The following is a 22440-nucleotide window of genomic DNA, read 5'->3' as shown; positions in this document are numbered from 1 at the left end:
AGTTGCGCATGAATATGCATGTGCATGTCAGACCAAAAATTGCTCAAAAATGTGAATTTGTGTGCAATTTCAATGCAAACTGTGTTTACAGGCAAATTTCATAAAAGCATGATTATTTGGGGGTTTATTGATTAAAACCAACTAATAATGCATTTTCTTGTTTGGAACAATGTCACGGACAAATTTCATCGAAAAAACAATGAAAAACATAAAATCGGAAAAACAATCAATCTATCAAATCAAACAATCTATCATCTACCTAAATAGCCCGGCCTCGTTAGGGTTAATACAGCTCCTATAATCATGCCATCAGCAATCTAGCTGGATGATACTCACATCGGATCAAGCCACACTATTAGCCACACCCAGCTAGGATAAAACTTGATTCACCTGCTATAAAGTTGGATCACGCTCCACTTATCTAGAGCTGATCCCTGCTCCGCTTTGTTTCCCTCCTTTTCATGATCCCTATGTTAGTCTCTTCTCTCTCCCTCTCTCTCTCTCTTCTGTATTTTCTGGTTGTCCTCTTTTTATTTCTTATCCGCTTCCACACCTGTTCGCGAATATTTATTCCAACGTCTCTTATTTACCTCCTTTGATTTTTTTTCTCACTCTCTTCTCGAATATTAATAGCCTTGATTTGATTTTTTTTTGTCATGACACATTACTATGTTCGCATTAGGCTGCGTTTTTTCCCCATAACTTTATTTGCAGTTATGAAATTGATTTAAATATCTGTGTATGACTGCATTCATTTTTAGTTGCAGTTTTTTTTTCACTCCAATATTTATCTATCAATATGATAATATTCACAGTTTTTTAATGTGTGAACTATATATAATGAATTTTATCATATTGTATGTGAGGGTGTGTGCAATTTCTCTTCAGTTGATGCCTTATCTTTGTTGTTATTATTGGTGCTATCAATTTTTATGATAGTGTGAGTACAGTTTGTCTTTTTTTTCGGGGGGTGTCCATATGAATCAGTTGTGCAAAATGTCAGTTTGTTTTATTTCTATTCTTTATGTCTCCCTGTTGTAAAGCTGTAAAGTTTGATGTAAACCAAATATGGTTAGTCTTCGGACTTTTATTTGGTGTTTTTTAATAAAACCGAAATTGAATTGAATTGAATTGAATCTCTTGTAACATCCTCATCACATGGATTACTCACACCTGATGAGATTTTATCCACCTGTCTAGTACTGTCGAGCTCCAGTTTATCCAGTGCACATTTCAAAGATATTGATACGATTATAAAGAATTCGTTGCTGGGGCGACAAAACCTTGTATCTACAAAATGTCAAATGTTCAGGAGAGCAAAAAAAGACATGGAAGCCAAATCAGTGTATCAAATGGGATGGCCTTTCCTTTGACATGCCATGGTGGCTTCATTTTTGGGGTAAGACAGCTAGGATTCGGACAGGGCATCACTTAACTGATTATCTGACCATTTATCAAAAAAAAAGATCATTTTCACCAAAATTTGAGCTACAAGGTCTTGTCACCCCAGCAATCACATATCTCTCTTTCTTTTGAAATAAATTTGTAAGGAATACAAGCTTGAGTCATTTTACAGATTTTCCAGGCACACTCTCCAAGTTTTAACTGCTGCTAAGCTACAACCTAAGTTTACCAAAGATGCAAGAAATCTTATGTAAAATTAAGTTAAAGATATTTTCTTTCATTTCAAATTCATTTCGAGTTCATACATTTCTTTAGGATAAGGTCAGCAGAAAGGTCAATTTCAATACCTTAGTGGCACAAAAAGACTACGAGATGAAAAGTTTAGTGTCAAGCCTTCCTTGATGTGTGCATTTCCTGAATGAAATTGACCGAGATTCATTGGACCAGGAGAGATTGATATTAGTTTGGGTCAGCTTACCTTTGTAGTATGCAAACTGTAGGAAGTGAAAATGACTAGGGAGGTAGTCCTCCACCTGTTTCCCATTGATCCTGGCTAGCCAACCCTCACACTGCTCCTTACAGTACAGTGTTGAGGCGTAGTGATCTATGGGATAAAGACACACAGTCAAAGAGGAATGATTAGTGACAAAGTGCTCTCTACTGATTTGTCATGATTCATCTACTGTATATGCCATATATTTCGCGAGTCTAAATTTTGGCGAATCGGGACTTCCCAACAATTTCACGAGTGGTTAAATTTGCGATCATAAAGGCCTGTATTGAATGGAGAGGTGTACACGCGTACATCACATTCATATCGGGATCAGAGTCAATATTTTCGCGTGTCTTTAATTTCGCGAATAGCGCCTGACTCACGAAATTCGCAAAAATAAAAACCTCGCCAAATATTTGGCGTATACAGTAAGTGCTGGGTTTTCTGCATTCATATAAAAGATCACTGATTTCTATCCTATATCTACCATCTCCAACCAATGTAAAGCAAAAAATATTTGTGGCATGAAATTTTACAAATTGGAGCAAAAAGCCTCTTTCATGGCATGTAATTTTTGCAAATTGCCACTAGCATTCATCCACTGCATTTAAACTTTGTGAATCTTGGCTCTCATGAAATTAAGGAAATTAAAATGCATGCAAAAATTTGTGGTTTTCCATAAATTATTTTTTCCTCAAATTATTTTTTCCTCATTCTCTTTCAGTCTCTTCTTTTCTAATCTATTTTCTTTTCATCACCTCATCAAAATAACAATTTATTCAAACTCACAAGCAGTAAAATATCACACAAATAACCTTGGGTTTTGCCAAACACACACACACACACACACACACACACACACACATTATACAGGTATATAGTCTCATTCTTTACATGGACACAACTTTTAACACTATGTTATACCATACTGTGAAAAGCAAAATATCTGCAATACACATGAGTGTCTTGGGTGAACAAACTTCAACTTTAACTTCAGAGGTTTCTTTCCATCTCTTAGTCATGATGTAATGATGAATTCATTATCTCCAGGCAACAAGTAACATTCTTCATGAAATGAGCCAACAGAAAAGATGAAGCCACCGAACAAACCTGACATACACAGCTCTGTACTGGAACACCAATATTGTATTATGTCATCGAGTCCAATCATCAAATTCATCACAACTTTCTACTAAACTACAAAACCAGAAGTTTTTGCAAGCATGAAACTTTTAAGACAGTATAAAATGCACCTGAAAGTGTTGTCTACATTATGCATTGAATGCTAGTACTAGGGCCATGGTGAGCCCATTCTGTTTTTGTGTTTGTTTGTTTTTTAATTTGAGTTGTAACAAACATAGTTACTTTTGTATAACAAAATTCTTGTTACAATTAAAAATACAAAATTTAGACTAAAAATTACAATCTAGATATCATATATCTTTCGATGCTTTATTGTTCAGTTATAACATAATTTTGATATAACGGAAGAAAACAACCGGCCCAATTAATGACGTCATTACAATATGATTACACTGTAATGCACACAAAGTTCTATGTATGTTTTCATAAGCCTATATTGACCAGCAGTATGTGGTTTAACAAATCTCTGTATTACTAGTATAAATGCCCATAATTCTTTCAGTGTTGTTATTACATGGAGGTTTCATGACAAATATGTTTCTAGTTTTACAATAAATCTTATGGTTGAAATAATACCTAAAATAAGAATAACAGTGGATCACCACTTGCAGAGTAGTTTTTGGATCCCATCCAGAAAATAAATTCAGGACTCCCCAGTCATGTCGTATTGAGGCCACAGAGTGCATTTTTTTTTCTTCTTTGAAAGAAATGTGAGTCAAGGTTGTGAGGAAAGATTTTATTTCTGGTGAGTTGATTCCACCACAAACCTCATGAGACTGTTTATTTGCTGATTTAGGTCAAACTCCATTCCTCCATAAACTTAGTAAGGGGCTCTTGGAACCTTACCAATAACATGTTGGACCTGCGCAGCCACAACCTCTCTCAAATTCTGACTAAATATTTAAGAAAAATCCCCATTATATATGAAAAAAAAAATACAGTCCAAAACTTCTGCAAGCCAACAAGACTCTCTGAAAAAAAAAAAGAGAGGGGGGAGGGGGTGTCTTGCACTCAGCCATCTGAGTATCGCAAGATCATCCCACGAAAAAGGGCAGGGCCATCAGATTCAATTTGCAACATTTTCAGGACGCAAAAATTTCTTGCTTTACAGCATATACAGATATTCAATTCTCTATTAGAGTAGCAAGGTGTTCATACCCTTTGGCTCCGAACCTGGTATTCCCTTCAATGAAAACGGTGACTTCACCATCTCAAGATATGGGTCCAAGGCGTATAATGCCAATGTGTCCAGAACTCCACACTACCTGCATATATGTGTTAGTCTGTTGTACGACAAAACACCCTCCCATAAAATGTCTGTAATAAAGCCTAAAATAAGGAGATATCACTATTTTTCTCATTAAACCATAACTTTAGAAGGTTGAGTCTAGAAACATTTTAATATAACTACTGTTCACATTTTGCACATTTAATAATACTTTACATTTATAATACTGGTTCAATTTCTTACATTGGTTGTTTCTATCCCTAACTCACATTTCAGAACTATTTTGAAGCATGAATGCTGAGTTTTTGTGTCATCTGCAAATGGTAAATTATGCCTTTAAAGGGGTGTCAAAGTATTGGTGGAGATGAGAATTGGGCTTTTAACTTTTTGCGAGACTATACCAAGAAAGCACCTATGATATAGTACAGAGCATACCATTTCAAGAGGAATTCAAAGTTTATTTGATGAAAATCGGGTTTGGAATGGCTGTAACATCCAAAAACAAAGTAAAACAAAGCGATCATAATGAAGTGTGGGTCCCACACTTTATCAGAATCGCTCTTTTTTGGATATCTCAACCATTTCTGAACTAATTTTCATCAAATAAACGTTGAAGTCCTCATAGAATTACATGCTCTTTCATATTTCATAAGAGGTTTTTCATTATCTCACCCCAAAATGTTAGAAACCTGAAATTAGGTCTAAACCAAAACTATACAATCCCTTTAAACTTCACCAAGTTTAGGAACCAAGACGCCAGCTGGCTCCATGCCAAGAGATGAAGACTAAAGGAGGAAAGAATACTGGAGACCTTAATATGTCTTGCAGGCAAACCCAGGAACTCCCAAGGAAACAAGGGGAGGGCCACACCCACTTAACTTGTCTAAAAGACCGGTATCAGGTAGGAATGAGGGTAGTGATGTCACCTCAGACAGTGGGAGGAATCAGGGCTGGATTTAAAAGTATGATCACATGGTTTGTTGTCATACCTTTTACTTCCCTGTAATAATAATAATAATTGTTTTGGATATAAACTCCAAATTTTATTGTCCAAGAATGGAAATTCATTTTGCCCAATTGATCATGGGCCCGGCAGCCACTGAGCAGCGCCAGATTGACGTTGCTCTAACCTTTTCAACTGTTGAACGGCAAACAAGGTAGCAGCAACTCCCATCTTTTAACGTCTTTTGGTATGACGCGGCCGGGGTTTGAACCCACGACCTCCCGATTGTGAGGGCAGCCGCTCTTCTCACTGAGCCAACACATCGGTGTTGGCTCAAACTACTGTAAAAAATGATATATTCGTGGCACATTATTTTTTGAGAATTGGAGCCAATATCCTTTTTCGCGGCACGAAATTTTCGCAAATTGTCACCAACATTCAATGCATATAGTGTAGACAAGAACTTTCACGTTAATTTTAATTTCGCAAATCTTGGCTCTCGCAAAAACTCGCAAAATTAAAATGCACGTGAACATTCCTCATTTTACAGTACATTGACTACAAATAATTTATGAATGGTCATATCATATGCAAGACAAACCTAAATTTTAATTTCCACATTGAACTTAGTAGCCTCTACCTAACGTCCTTTCTATTCTGAGATTGAAGTGCAACAAAGATCAAAACTCGTCAATGAGCTCTACAAGGACTTTTGATAATTTCTCTATGTATACATAATGTGTCGCCTATCTCCAATCTCCAAGTCTAGTCAGGAAGACATGTTTAGTAACCAGGAAAGCAGGATGGTAAGAATTAAACCTGTAGATGGATGGTTAGCATCAAGACATAATTAGTTTTTGATTACAAAGAAAATGATGTTTGACAGAATCAAGCATGGCAAAGACCAGTGGTTGAAAGATTCCAATCTGGGAGTGGTTTCCTTCTTACACAGACGACTTCCTTGATGAACACATTGCAACTTACCCCTGAATAGATCATAGCAGTATCATGAATACAGCCCTGAACCTAGTTACAACCATCTTCAAGATATCTATTCATGGGTTCATGAATTCGCACTGCACGACTGTCAACTCATTTAAAATGTGCAGAAAAAAAAATGTGAAGATATTTTCACAGGTTTTAAAATTGGCACTAGTCAGAAATAGCAAGAAATATATGTGAAAATGAATGTACTACAAAAATTTCTTCATTTACAGTACTCCTGATTTCACCATGGCCACATCATTTCTGACAAGTAAGATGGAAAGACTTAAAGGGATGATACAGTATTGGTGGAGATGAGAATTGGGCTTTTAACTTTTTGCAAGATACCAAGAAAACACTGATAGTACAGAGCATACCATTTTAAGAGGAATTCAAAGTGTATTTGATGAAAATTGGGTTTGGAATGTCTAAATATCCAAGAACAAAGTAAAACGAAGCAATTGTAATAAAATGATGGTCCAACACTTTATCAGAATCACTCTTTTTTGGATATCTCAGCCATTTCAAAAACAGTTTTCATCAAATAAACGTTGACTTCCTCATGAATAGAATAACATGCTCTATCGTATTTCAGAGGTTCTCATTATCTCACAAAAAAAAAAAAAATGTTAGAAACCTGAAATTAGGTCTCAACCAAAACTATGTCATCCCTTTAAAAGAAGACACACTCGCAGCATTCTTAATTCACATATTTTATTATGAAGAATGGAAGAGAGACAGAGATGGAGAGAGAATGTTAGCCAGCTGTATTCATGTGAGTTGTCAACACTTGGATATCATGTTGTGGGGTTCAGGAGTCAAACGATTCTCAACAGATGAAAAACTCTTCCACACTCTGAAGTGAAACAATGATGTGAGAGTCTCTCAGCCTACATCTGGTGGAATCAAACTCATTCAGTTTTAATCTAAAAAATGTTCCCCATGATGTTACTCTCTCTCTCCCCCTATTCAGATGCACTCCATTATACCAAAACTTGATAACGAAATGACGTATAAAGAATCATCTTATAGCCGACAGACCGTTCTGACACTAATTTTGACCGTTCCGGGAAACGTCGTACAGATTATGTGCAGTTTCCTACTGCGCATGCTGTTATAGTCTGAGTGACAGCTTTGGGGTCACCTTTCATGCATGCTCCCATTAAGCCCCGCCCAGTTATACCGTTATATAGTCGCCATACGTTCAGACGCACACGGAATACTGATTCGTTATCGAGTTCTAGTTCGAAACGATGCTCTGACCATCGTTTCGCTATACGTCGTTTCGCTATACGTCATTTCGTTAGTCAGCGTTCAGACATATAAATTCAACATATATCTATACCATTCTGGTATAAATTTTTTTTGCGTCTGAATGCCCTGCAACTCTCACTCATGAAAATGGATCATCAATTATTCTAGATTACTGTCTAATTTAATTACTCCCTAAAACAGATGTGACTACCACGATCCCAGGTATTGTTAAAGGAAACCAAAACCCAAAGAGAAATGTGGATTGAGTGAAAGCAGCAACATTAGTAGAACACATCAGTGAAAGTTTGATGAAAATTGGACTTTACTTCTTTTTTTTTAAATTAATTTTTAATATTTTGGTGTTGGAACCACTGGATTAGGAGACTAACAGAGTTCATGATGTCATGTGTGGACAACAATATGTGACCCGCTATAACAAAAGGATCCTAAAGTCGCTGGCGGCTGAGCCGAGAAAATCAAGTTTGAAGTCACGTCATCAAAATTGGTCAAAATAATCGGATTTCTGTTTTTGGCATAATTTCGTAGTGTAATGTTTTGTCTATCATCAGCTGAAATTTTGAAGCTAAATGACAAAAGGAAAGGCAAGAAATTAGCGTTTTTCTTGGCCATGATTTTTCCGACTTTCAACATAAAAGAAACATGTCTGAAGATTTGGATTTAGCGCCGCAGCTATACTCCGCCCCTAGCAACGAGGGAGTGATCTTATTAGTCAGTGCGTGGCATGCTGGTTACTGATTGGTCGTGCGTAGACCGCTGGCGCTAAGCTGGAATGAACATTGCAGAGGTGAAAACTGTCTCGCCTCCCCTTGATCATGATAGTGTCATAAGGAAAACATTGAAGCCGTTTTTCTCGAAACTCATATTTCCTGAACAACTTGACATGCGCTAATAAATCATCTATATCTCCGCAACCAAGTACTTTTATGAGTTGTGTATATGAAATTGAAGTAGAAGAGTAAGAGAATTATGTCATGTCATTTTCAGAAAATTGCCCTCCGCCGACTTTCGGATCCTTTTGTTGTAGCGGGTCACATATAAAGTCTGAAGTGCATATTAACAGCTTCCATTACACAGCTGTGACAAGAATAAGCTTGAATCGTTATGAGAAGTCTAGGGTAATTTAGACACGCTCAGGAATTTCTCTCTTTCCTCTCGAAACACCTCCCCAAGACATGCCATGCACAGTTCACACAGGGCCAAAAGGATGAGCCTAAAGTGGGCCAATAAATCCACCAAGAAGGGGTGAAAAGGACCCCACGGAGGACCGATTACTGGTCCTGAGGACCAGGCTACTCCCTTTCACTGTCTGTGGATGCAATTTAACAGGTCTCTATCTCCCAAAAGCTCTTTCAACTTCAAGAAAACAACATCTGGTGATGATATTTAGTCGAATCTCTTCCCCAATGTGGCACATCTCACATCTCGTTTGCTCCAGATTATCAAAGTATTGAAGAAAACAAAAATACAATGTATGCTCTTTAAAGGCATAATCTACCATTTGCAGATGAAACAAAAGTCCGGCATTAGTGCTCTATTTATAGTTCTAAAATGTGAGTGAGGGATAGAAACAACCAATGTATAAAATTTCATCAGTACAATCAATGTTAAGTATTATTCAATATTTGAAATGTGAACAATACCTTTAATAAAAAAAATTCTAGAAATAATAAATGAATAAACTGTCAACAATTATGGTTTATAGAGAGAATAGGAATATTTCCTTATATTTTAGGGTTTATTGCAAAAATGTTAGGATGTTTTGTGATAAAAATGACCTACACATATCCATCAAATAAGATAACTCAAACATTTTTTAAATCATTGCTCCCAATGGTACATAGGACCTTTAAGTCGGTGCATTTTGCCCAGTATCACCACCTACAACTGTGTGAAACACTCTGGATTTTTCTTTCTGTTTTTGGTGGCTGTCATAAGTCTACCTACTACCATCTGTCACGGACATCTGATATTTTGAGTCAATAAAAATTCACTACTTCACATTCTCAGAAGTATGGTATATTGACTAACAGGTCAAGCCAATACAAAAGTATGCAATACTACAGAGTTAAAGGGATTGTACAGTTACTGTATGGTTGAGACCTAATTTCAAGTTTCTAACAATTTTTGGCGAGATAATGAGAAACCTCTTATAAAATGTGAAAGAGCATGTAATTCTATGAGGAATTCAACGTTTATTTGATGAAAATTGGTTTTGAAATGGCTGAGATATCAAAAAAGAGCGATTCTAATAAAGTGTGGGACCCACACTTTATTACGATCGCTTTGTTTTACTTTGCTTTTTGATGTTTCAGTCATTCCAAACCCGATCTTCGTCAAATAAACTTTGATTTCCTCTTAGAATGGTATGTTCTGTACTATATCATAAGTGTTTTCTTGGCATCTCGCAAAAAGTTAAAAACCCAATTCTCATCTCCACCAAAACTGTACTATCCCTTTAAACTTCAAGTTGTGAAGTTGAAAAGTTTTATAAACTCTCTTGATCATCCTCCTCAGATAATGTTGTGTGTCTTAAAGGGACTGTACAGTACTGGTTGAGGTGGGGATTCATTTTTTTTTTACATATAATCCTAAGTGAGATAATGAGAAACCTCTTAGGAAATATTAAAGAGCATGTCACTTTAAGAAGGATTCAACATTAATTTGATGAAAATTGGTTTTTAAATGGCTGAGATATCCAAACAAGTGATAATAATAAAAGACTACAGGCCACAACTTTATTAGGATCTCTTTGTTTCACCTTGTTTTTGGATATCTCGGCAACTTCAAAACCGATTTTCATCAAAAAACTTTTGATACCCTTTAGAATTGCATGCTCTTTGACATCTCATAGAGTGGTTTCTGAATATCTCGCAAAATGTTAAAAGCTAAATCCTCACCTCGACCAGAACTATACACACCCTTTAACCCATTGAGAATCGGCTGATTTTGTTGTAACACTTGTTTCCCATCAGACACCAGCTCAAGTGTATTCACGACTAATTTCAACAAACTGTAAAGATCAGTTGCAATAATATAATGTAGTGGCAAAAATCAATGTCCATCAATTATTTTACACATCTCTGAATTAAGTAGATGTCTTACAAACAATCAAAATACAGAGATCTCTGACTGTAAGAGACAAATATTGTTACATACTTGACTTGACTCCGCCACAAATTGGACAAAACCACCATCACAGACACCCAGGGGGTGGATATCCCACTGACTGTTGGAGGGACAGGACCAGACTACTAATTGATGACAGCGCTAACAAGGTTCAGTTGGCAAACATTGGTCCTAACCACAAATTACTTTCATGCAGCTACAGTGTACTTGACCTCATGATATTATACTTTTTTTACTCTTTTTTTCATCTCCAACATGTTCGCAAGTACATAAGAATGCCTCCAGACGAATAATAACTGGGCAAATTTGTCAACTTATTAGGCACAAGCCACTCAAGTTTAAACTTGTGTTTACATGAATTGCAACATCATCAATAATGTTGATTGTTACACATGCTTCTTTTGGTCTTTTTTTTCTTGCACTGAGAAGCCTTTTTTTTTTCAATGGCAGCTGCTATGTCAGACAACATACTGTAGGCCTATGCTATATTTTGCGTGATTTTTATTTCCGCGCATTTCGCGAGTCAGATGCTATCCGTGAAATTTAAGAAAGGTGAAGATCATGACTATGATCCCAATGTGAATGTGATGCACATAATTATACATTTCTTCATTCAGTACAGTACCGGTTACTCCTTCATCGCCAATTTAACCACTCACGAAAAATATCAGGAAGTCCTGATTCACGAAAAATTAGACCTCGCTATTAAAGTATATATGGCATAATCATTATGTTCCATGCACAGAATGGCAGTCGGCCTCAAACATAACCTGCATCCAAAGTGATATCTTTATTGAAAGTGTTAAAACAAATTAATGATTCACATGCAAACTTAAGAGGTAGATTGGAAAGGAATCATTTTAATGTAATTTGAAATTTTAAAATGGGCTTCATGCACAGCCATTTCTTCCAAGTTAAAACCACAGACCAGTTCCGTGAAAGGATGGTTACGTTTATTGTAAATTGCATTCATTGAAAACATACTAAATGACCACAATACTCGGCAATGTACAGCGAGTTTCGAGAGTGCTGCCAAACTAACTGTATCAAAGTAACTGAAAAATTCTTTCTTAAAGATTGCCAGGATCATTGCAGAAAGTAATGATGACAGTAAATAATGTAGAAGAATATATATATTTTTTTTAATTCATGAAATTCTTCCGTCGAGATGTTTTCATTGCAACTGATTGACAAATTGCCCTACATCGACGTAAATAAGCACTGAATTGATCAGTGTTTGTAGTAGCCAAAATAAATCACAAATATACTGCCAGAATGCCTTTGAAAGTAAAATGTTTTGTGGAACAAAAAGGCCAGAGGACAGGTTAGCTCTTTGTGTGCTTTGGGTGTAAAAAGGCAAAGAAAATCTCAAAATGTTGTGCACACTGTCGGTAGTCTTGTCGGAAGTTTACTTTATTGGCACACAAGACAAGAGGAATGATGCATGGTTCTATCTACTTTTATTTCAGTACATTTTCCTGAGCTGTATGAACTCTAAATGATACTTTGTATGACCTTTGAACGTCAGTAAGCTTCAAACAAGGAGATGGTTGATGGTAAGCCCTTTTCAAGTCTCATTTGGATGACAATTATCTGAGAGATACAATCTTGAAGTGATTAAACCATCCAGGCAGCTTGTCCTTGGCTTTCATGACTTGATGACTTCCAGATGTTATTAATTGACTTTAAATATATTTCAAATCATTTAATTACTTGGATGGTATTTCTGGTTAAAATGAGACAAACAATTTTATGAGACAAATATTTGAGAACAAGGACTCAGGATAAAAGGTCATTTCTCCACATATTACTAATTAGTATCAATTAATTAAAAATACGCAGTTGAATGTACATACGTATTCCTTACAAAAATAAACAAATAAATAAACAGTACAGTATAAATTCACTATATCATTGCTGTTATCAATGAAATTTAATTGAATACAACGCTTTCTACAATCATGAGATCGATTGTTCCAAAACAATCTTAGAGCTTGCCAAACTCAGCCTAATCACAATAAACATTTTTACACTCTTAGTATGAAAAAATTTAGTCAATGAAATGTCCCTATCACAACATATTTGGTCAGTAACTTACATTCATAGACACTAATAAAGCAATTCATTTCAAGAGCACATGAATTTGATCTTAGAAACCTAATTACATTTCTGAATGAAACCTTTGTGAACCCAAGTCATCTTGGAAAACAAAAGATTACTGATATGAAATACTTCACTAATAAGGACTCTAAATCTAATTTGTAGAGTGACAGAGAAAGTCAAATTATCTCGAGTGGATGGAAATCCTTTTTTTCGCTTTTTTCACCAAGTTACCCTCCACTTCACAAACTCAGGATTTGACAACCTTGACCTGGATGATTTCCAGGAATATTCCATCAAAATTTTCACTCTCCATTTCAATCAAATCAAGCCATGAAATCTGGTTTGAATAGTAGGGCGCCTTTAAAGGTACAAGAGACAATCCTCTAATGGTGGTAAATCTATGGTAACAGTGAAATATTTGCACCATTTTAAAATACAACCACACAGCAAAATACAATGTGGAATACGTCATGAAATCCTGAAGGCCGCTATCCAAACTATGCACAAAATATGAGATTTGAGTGTGATTCGTGTAGTAAAATACCACTGATTCTTCAGCAACAATATCCTCATGGGAGTGTACCTTTAAAAGGTAACCAACAAGTCACAATCTGGAGAGGCCAATTGATTGATTGATTGATTGATTGATTGATTGATTGATTGATTGATTGATTGATTGATTGATTCATTCATTCATTCATTCATTCATGAATTTCTATGGCACAATTATTGGTTGAGCACTGTTCACACGTATGAGTTCACATCAACCTCTCCTATTGCCCGATAGGATGCAGCCCATCTACAAAATCCTGAGTATAGCCTAAGTCTTTATATTTTCACTGCAAGTTGTCATTGGTCTCCCTCATCTCCTTTTGCCTTCCCCTTTCCCCTGAATAGTCTTCTCTTTTACACACTTTTTCTCATAGGAAAATACATATGACAAACACTCAAATTATGTTCACAGCCAATGTCCGTATTTCATGAACTTACTGATGAAATTCGGTTCCTGTCAGAACATGTCTTTTCCAAAAATACAAGGTAATATGCTCCTAAAAATGCAACAAAACTTATCCATACATTTCCTAAAAAAAAGTATCAACTCTGAATAGATGCGCAATATATGTGTGACGAGCAGGATGTAGAGTTTCCTCGCTCCCCATTGTTATTATTTCATCACGTATCTATTTTGCTGGGTCAAGGGTCAGGGGTGCTTTACTGGTAGAAGGACCACATACAGGTGCATGATGGGGGCACTGGGGCACCTTCCTGGGATCCGGTCCTGGTATCATGATTGATGCTCACACAGTTCAACAAGAAGTGAACCCTCTCCATTGGAAGTAACCACGGAAACAAAACATCCCAAAGTGGGCGGGGCCACCGCTTTTTGACTGACAGCAGTGATCAAGGTGAAGTCAAATCAAGCAATGTATTGCAGGGAGTGGAATATAAAAGGGGTTATCAGCACAGAATGAGATGTCGTAGGGTTTGTCATCTCAAATTGAATCATAAAGGAGTTTACCATCACAGACTGATACTCAACTGGAACTCTACCCACAAGGATGCTGGATGGATAAAAAGGAATGACATAAATAGGTCTACACCCAATATTTTTTTTCTTTTGGTCTCCTTTCACAAGTGTGGGGGGGGGGGGGGCGGGGGGGGGGGGGGGTTAGGAGAATCAAGTAAAAAGTGAAACTAAAGCAGACTGAGGGTCCATATGTCATCTCCATGGTAACCATAGCCACCATGTGACTAGGAACACAGGGCTATCCTAACACACACACAAACACTTTAATACAGACACAGACATGATCAGGGAACAATTTTCCAACTCATATTTGATTAGCAATTTCAGCTGACGAACAATATTACAAGTAGTATCCTGTACACTTCTATGGAAGAAAACTGCTACACAAAAGTTAGTTTGTATATCAGTGTAAAAATGCATAGCAAACTGTGATGCGATACCAGGAAAATTACTCCCTGATGATGATTCAATTCTGCAATGTTGGTCATCTTGACAAAACAATTTCATTTCAGACAGAATTTCACTTCTGACAGAGCTGAAGAAGTGACTTAGAAGAGTCATGAAACTGTTCTCTCCGTGATTTCAAAGTCCAGTCGAACAGATTTTATTTACACGCTTATAGTTTCATTTCAGTTTGAGATTTCGCGACACTACTGAAGTGTACACATCCATATCTCAGGCTATATTTTGATGAATTAATTGCATAAACTGCAGCTTGAATATTGATTCCAAAAAAATGAAACAAAGAAGCAGGTTTTAAAAATGCATCTTTCTCACAATCCCATACACATCCTATCATTTCACCCACAGACAGACATAATGCAGAAAGTGAATAGGTCCTTGACAATGTGAGTCAAACTCAAAGCATGAAAATATTTTTGCTGGCCTCCCAAAGGAAATGAGCGAGACTCGATGTATACAAAGCTTGTCTGCCTACAGAATAATCACTGATGGACTTCACTCTATATCTTCACAACAATGCCTTAATTTCCCCAATCAGGAAAAAAATAAGAGACAAGTTATCACTGTCAGAGAATAATGAGGATGTACTTGTCTGTTGTAGAAGATCATAATTATGAAATTAACAGCTCTTGTCCGCACATCACTTGATAAAGAATTTATATGTTTTTAAAAGATGGTTCATTTCATATACAATGTATGTTTTCTCATTCCTTGCATTGTCTGAAATTTAAGTTGTAGAATTTACCCATTTATATATTTCTATCTACAAGTACAAGGAAACAATCCATAATTTGAGTTTCAGATCCCTGTCACCAGAATACCAGTCTCTCATCACTATAATATCACTCCATCCATCATCCACTGTCCTCTACTACCAATCAAACAACCCCGCCCAATTCCAGCACAACTACCACCACTGTCTCCACCACACACCAGTATGACCACACCCAGAAACCTTAAAACTTACTTGCTATAGCCTCATAAAGGTCCATGAACTCCCTGTTGTCATATTTCCCCTCGCAGAGGGCGCGGCACTGGGCGTCGGCCTTCCAGTACTCTACCAGGGCCAGCTCCATCTCTGAGATGACTTTAGACCAGGACTCGTCTTGGTGGGCCTGGTAGGCATCCAGGAAGTGTTTCTGGGTCATGACAAACAATTTCCTGAGGTCAGGTGGGATGCTGGCAAGGCACATTGCACAATGTCATGAAACTTCCAAAAACTTTTGATTTCTCAACAGGTCTTTATCAAAGAAGATAGCCTGTTATTATTACTTTATTTGCTATCATATTATGTCACTGCCTATACCAATTAGCACTGAGAGACAGAGATTAAATAAAACTGAAACTTGATGGAAGAACTGATATCAGGACTGGTATCTACCTGTTGTACTCTTTCCTCCAGATTGATGAGTTTGGTATCATCGATGCCGTGCATATTCCGGTAGTAATCCAAATTATTCTGCATCACCTCATCGTCCGAATGCCATTGGAGGTATGTGTATGCTGCCAGGATTGCCTTTTCATACATACCATTCTATAAATACAGAAAATAGAGGAAAAATCAACTTAGAGGGACTGTACAGTACTAGGTGAGGTGAGGATTCTGGTTTAAAATAACATTTTTTTGGTGAGTTAATGAGAAAACTTTTATGAAAGTTTTTATATGAAAGAGCATGTAATTTCAAGAAGGATTCAACATTTATTTGATGAAAATTGGCCTTGAAATGGCCGAGATATCCCAAAAAGCGATCCTAATAAAATTGACAGGCCATGACTTTTATTAGTGATATCTTTGTTTTTCCTTGTTTTTAGATATCTCAGCCAATACAAAACCGATTTTCATCAAATAAACTTTTCATTTCCCTTAGACAATTCTTTAACATTTCATAGAGTGGTTTCTAAATATCTCGCAAAATGTTACAAGCTGAATCCTCACCTCAACTAGTACTGTATATTCCCTTTAAAGCTTCTTGCCAGCAAACATGAACTTCATTTGTTTATTAATCTAATAATAACAAATTCATTGCAGCCAGCAGTTGTTTTTCATTCTATAGATATTTCATCACAACTTTTAACAGGAATTTTCTCCCATGAATTTTAGTGATATGTATCTGAACCCTGAATTTTTAAACTATGTTCATTGTAAAAGGAAAGCCAGGTACTACAACTTTTCTTTAACTCTAATTCAATGAACTCCAACACAAAACATCCTTACTATAAAAAGAAGAATCATCTTTAACCATGCTGGACAAACCATAGGAAAAACTTGGATCAATATTTGAAGATTTCATAAATTTGAATTGACGTAAAGATTTGTCATGGAAGAATGAAAACGATGTATTGTGCGCTGCTCAAAATCAACAAACAGACTGCTACAGACGGGACCACAGACATTTTGTTGTGGCTCATTGTCACGCTTTATTGCCCTCACCCCTTTTCATTATGGTCTTATATAGGCTTTTCATTAGCACCGGGACCTGTGCCAATTGTTTTTACAATTTTAAAACCTAACACAGCAACCGCAGTCTGTCATGTCTGCCTATAATACCGTCTAACCGCGTTGTCTCACATCTATCATGTTTTATCCATGGTGGACTGAAACGTGATTGCCGTGGACATTGGGAACATGGTGTAAACGTTGCAGTAACAAGCGAAGGCAGTCACTGCAGTCTGAATGCTTTCCAGATGCTATCTCCTATAGTCACCTGTCTGACGGAAACAATTAACCCAGATTGATCTGAGTGGAAGACAACGAACTATTCTCTCCAATCTATTCATCTAAAGATATCACATTTGATGCATGTGTAGGTCTCTAAAACATCTATCCATATAAAATTTTTGCAATAAAGCCTAAAATATAACCGAATTACATCAGTATTTTTCTCCATAAACCATTAACAGACAGTTTAGTCTAAAAACATTTTCATCATTAATGTAACTATTGTTTGAACACATTTTGTGTAATTAACAACACTTCACATCGATTAAAAAATATGGATTCTAATTTTTACAGCACTTGGTTGTTTCTATCCCTAACTCACATTTTAAAACTATTTTAAAGCACTAATGCTGGGTTTTTGTTTCATTTGCAAATGGTAAATTATGCCTTTAACATTCAAATAATGGTATAAAGCCAGTCAAAAGTCCTTCTCATGGCAAGCAAAGGAAATGCATTTCTTCCCTTTTGATCACTCCGGAAATAAATTACATCCTTTTTCTATTGATTTCAGAATTATGCTTGCATGCTTGATTTCATTATGTACTTCAACGTTTCCTATGGCAACTGACACAAAACAGTCAAAATAATTCAAAATGGAGGGTGAAGAGGAAGTAAACTTTGATCTAAAAATGTTCTGCCAACTGAGTTTACTTTGGAGACGTTTAATGATGTGTGCCTAAGCGCCTTTATACTGTATGAAGAAAAAAAAATAATGATTTTAAAAAATGACAATCGTGCAGAATGTTTATGGATTGATGCTTCTGTAAAATTTATGTCTGGAGATGAAATATTTCCGGGACAAATCAGAATGTAATCTTGTAAATCATTCCTCCTCTTGTCTCATGTCAAATCTACCCTACAAGTTGAAAGAATTAAAACGCAATATTCCCCACCTTTTCACATAGACATTTAAGTACAACTTGTAATGTTTGTTAAAACTTACATTTAGCTGTGAGCTAAATCTAGTTCGTTGGCGTGATAGCATACAGGTTGTAGTTGCATAAAAGTATACCAACTGATGTATTACATTTACAGTATCACATCCTCAAACAAAAAAATAGAAGACAGTAACTCTGTTTCCAGGTAAAGAAATACCAATCAAATAAATGTTGATGTAGAAGCAGGGATTCAAAACATGACATCAGGTATGTTTGGCCTTAATGCCTGCTTCCGAAAATTGGAGTCAAGGCTGAACTGGCCATGACCCATATACATTTTACTACTGAATTCAAGGCCTGACCTTGTTGCACAATTGATGATCATAGTTACATGTACATATATGTACAAAACTTATCTTCAGGTGTGAGTTTCTTCAGTTTGTCTCCCTCTACAAATCAAATTTGTTAAGATCGCAACTGCTGATCTGCAAATTAATAAACATGTCGGAAAAAAGGAACCAGTGGGACTCGATTCTTTCTTAACAAATTTAATTTGTAGAGGGAGATAAAGTGAAGAAACTCACACCTGAACCTTCACCCCTCTGAATAATATCTTTCTTTCATTAAAACTTATCTTGTTCTCGTATCTGAAATATAATTGCCTTCATCTTTATCATCTTTCATGAAGATTTTAAACATTCCCACACATTTCTATCACCTCAAATTGTGAGAAATCAGTTCTGACACCTGTAAAACACCAGGAAAATTGGACAAAATCAGTTTGGCAAAATTTGACCGATAAAGAGACCTCATAGTCATGGAGGGCTGATAATGTGCACACAGGAAATCTCCCTTTGCAAATGAATTATTTCATCTTCTATTGATTTCAGACAAAGAGTAAACATGTTCACACGATCCCTGAAAGAGAGCAAACTTTAATCTAGGGTACAATCCTTTTTTTTTTCCTCCTGTTATTTAGAAACTGTAACGTTCAGTGATGGCATGAAATAATCGTGGTTATAAAAGTAAACAACAACAAAAGAGCAACGTACAGACTGTACATGCACAGCTACAAGAGCAAATAAACACTCACACACAAAACACACACACCAACCCAGGAAAAATGGAGGATTATAATTTGCACGGGAATGATAAACACATCAAACTCTGCCAAAGAAAAGGGAAAGAATTGCATAATATCTTAACATGGCTTCCACATGAATCTTGTTTTGTTTTGTTTTGTTTTTTTTTTGGGGGGGGGGGGTGTTTGAATTTTGTTTTACTTTGTTCGTTTCTTTGTTTCTTTGTTGTTGTTGTTTGTATGGTTTGTTTTTTTTTTGCTTTACAACAAGCATCCCAATAGCTAAAATAATTTGTAAATCATAAATGGAGGTTTTTCTCTTTTAATGACGAGATATCAGAGATGAGGGCTTTTAGGGTATACTACAGAGTCAGAGAAATTTGGAAAGCCTGTCATCTGAGGATAAAAAGTAGAAATTCAACAGATCATTACTACATATATGCTGAAAAGAAGAAAGGAAATGAAACAAAGATATTAAAATAAAACACTAGCAGAGTGGAGACCTCCATGAAGCATCCTGCTGGAAATTGTCCTCTTTCCTAATCATAAAGAATCTCTAACCCTCTGTGTGCCACATTATACAGGGAATAATTTTCCTGGTATTGCATCGCAATTTGCTACACATTTTTACATCACTGCTATACAAACTAACTTTTCTGTAGCAGTTTTCTTCCATAGAAGTGTACAGGATACCACTTGAAATTTTGTTCATCAGCTGAAATTGCTAATCAAATATGGGTTGGAAAATTACTCCCTGCTATGCGAATACCTGCTTATAGGTTTGTGTGTAAAATTTGTGAAGATTTGGCTCACTCGCAGAGAAAGGGTCAAAAGAAGGAAGATGAGGAGAAAAAGAGAAGGAAGAAGAGGAAGTGGAATATAAAAGGAAGAGGTTGAGGGGAGGAAGATGAAGAAGAAGAGGAAGAAGAAGAAGAGGAGGAAGAGGAGGAGGAGGTGGTGGAAAAGGAGGAGGATGAGGGGGGGGGGAAGAGGAGGAGGAGGAGGAGGAGGAGGAGGATGAGGATGAGGAGGGGGAAGAGGAGAAGGAGGAGGAGGAGGGGAAGAGGAGAAAGAAGAGGAAGAGGAGGAGGAAGAGGGGGAGGAGGACGAGAAGGAGGAGGAGGAGGGGGGAGGAGGAGGAGGAGGAGGAGGGGAAGAGGAGAAAGAAGAGGAAGAGGAGGAGGAGGAGGGGAAGGAAGAGGAGGAAGATTGGGAGAGAAGGGGAGGAGAGCTAGGAAATCAACAATGCCAGTGATTTCAAGGTCATGAGGTAAGGATGCCGACTTCATGATCCGATGATGAGGAGAATAGTAAGTGATAATCTGTAGATGACAAAACTTCTGACACTGATGTAGTGATGATAATAAATAAATAAGTTTGATAGCAACATTCTGGATGGGAAGGTTGTACCATCCCAGTTGATCCAAGGGATTTTATGCAAGATAGAACAGATTCCATGGGATGGATGATGCAATCACAATCATGTCATGATTGACATGAAAACAACAGCGGTACGTGTTGAGAAGTTGACAAGTTTTCATCACATGAGAATGGCCATGACAATAAGGACAAGATCCAGATTCTACGTTTGGATTGGACTTACTTTATAGTAGGCAAACTGGAGGTAGCTGTATGGCGTCATGCTCAAAAACTTGTCTGTGACCGAATCGTCTATCCGTTCGCTCCTGCCTCCGAGTTTTCTCAATTTGCATCTCCGCGTACAGTCCGCCTTTTTGAACACCCCCTCAAACACTTTTAATTCCGATAACGGATCATTTTCTGAAGTAGCTATGAGTGAAAGATTTTGGCACTTTAGTCTACATTCTGTTAAGCTGCTACGATAATAGTGAAATTCTTGCAGAGCTCTTTCAAAGTAAAACACAGTTCCCATCCAGTCTTCGTTCGTGTACGACTGCATGCCGCTTTGATAGAGTTCATCGTACGTCGTGTCCTCCTGGACATATTCGTCGCTGAGCGAAGAGTTCGCCGTTCTCCATAAATGATAGTTTATTAATATGAGAGCAAAGAAAGATGTCAGTGATAGTAATTGGGCCATGATGATCCAGAGTCTCATCGGCGTTAGTCTAAAAAGGCTCCAATTTCGCGATCACAACACACCAAAACATCACTCACCGCGGTACAGTCTCCATTGCCTAGCTCACTAGATTCAGCTTCACGAATTGCTTACCCAGCGGATCTGCGCCTGGGAGGCACGCCGACACTTACCGTGGGCTGGCTTGTGGGTAATGCACACTCGAACTCCCACGCAAGCGTACCCGAAAACCACGAGAACGTGCTGGTTCACTGGCAGCGAGTGAAAGTTGTTGACGTTGCAGTGGTGCCCGTAGTCTTCGCTCTAGTGAATTTGGTTCGTAAATTATACAGCATCGTGTAATTCGTGCATAAGGTTTACCAATGCCACACATCCAGGGCAGCGTGCTAAAGTCTACGGACATTTGGTCAATCAATTATGCAAAACATTTTCCAGGGCAGGCTAGCATGATAAACCTCCGTTGAAAAATCAGTGGTATTTTGCTAATATTGTTATTTGAAATATCATCCTTCGGGAAAACAGCGTATGCATCGATATTTGTATCACGTTCTCATTGCAATTATGATACATTGTTTAGCCTTGCTTACTACACAGCAATTTAAGTTGTGATGTCGTTTAAGAAGATTTGACTAATAATGTATATAACTTTAGAAGATTGCATATGATTTGCTGTTGTTGTTGTTGTTGTTGAGGTTATTTATTTATATATTTTTATTTTTGCGACATGATTGCACCGGTGCCTGACGTTTGACGATTGCTATATCACAATGTCTGGAGTCAAAACTAGATTCACTACAATTCACAAAATGCTGTTTGACTTTCAATGCATGGGTATTGTAACCTCTTCAGTTTGACCAGACATGATTTGACTACTGAATACATTTTACATGTGATTTCCCTTACGCAGAAGCGACGGAAGATGGCGCACTTGCAATCTGCCTCACCACTCGTCACCACTTCGAATGAGTTCAACAGCAAAAATCTGATCGACACGTTTTTTACATCATTTACGGTATTTAA

General features: G+C 37.0%; 1 protein-coding gene across 1 annotated transcript in view; it reads right to left on the bottom strand.

The window, feature by feature from the left end:
- The window catches only part of LOC139728715 (prolyl 3-hydroxylase 1-like), a 57839-nt gene extending 36234 nt beyond the window's left edge, over positions 1 to 21605 (bottom strand). The window contains exons 1-4 of the mRNA XM_071639657.1: positions 20971 to 21605; positions 16071 to 16223; positions 15657 to 15828; positions 1883 to 2008 (exon numbers count right to left, since the gene is read on the bottom strand). Coding sequence (XP_071495758.1) covers positions 1883 to 2008; positions 15657 to 15828; positions 16071 to 16223; positions 20971 to 21441 — 922 coding nt within the window. The 5' untranslated portion in view covers positions 21442 to 21605. The remainder of the gene's footprint in view (positions 1 to 1882; positions 2009 to 15656; positions 15829 to 16070; positions 16224 to 20970) is intronic.
- Between the last annotated feature and the right edge of the window lie 835 nt (positions 21606 to 22440).

The sequence above is a fragment of the Diadema antillarum genome, unplaced genomic scaffold (genome assembly GCF_040938485.1).
Source record: "Diadema antillarum isolate AM-2024a unplaced genomic scaffold, OU_Dant_1.0 seq00000193_RagTag, whole genome shotgun sequence".
NCBI lineage: Eukaryota > Metazoa > Echinodermata > Echinoidea > Diadematoida > Diadematidae > Diadema > Diadema antillarum.
Note: the sequence above shows the minus strand (reverse complement) of the source record. Positions and strands in the feature narration are given on the sequence as shown.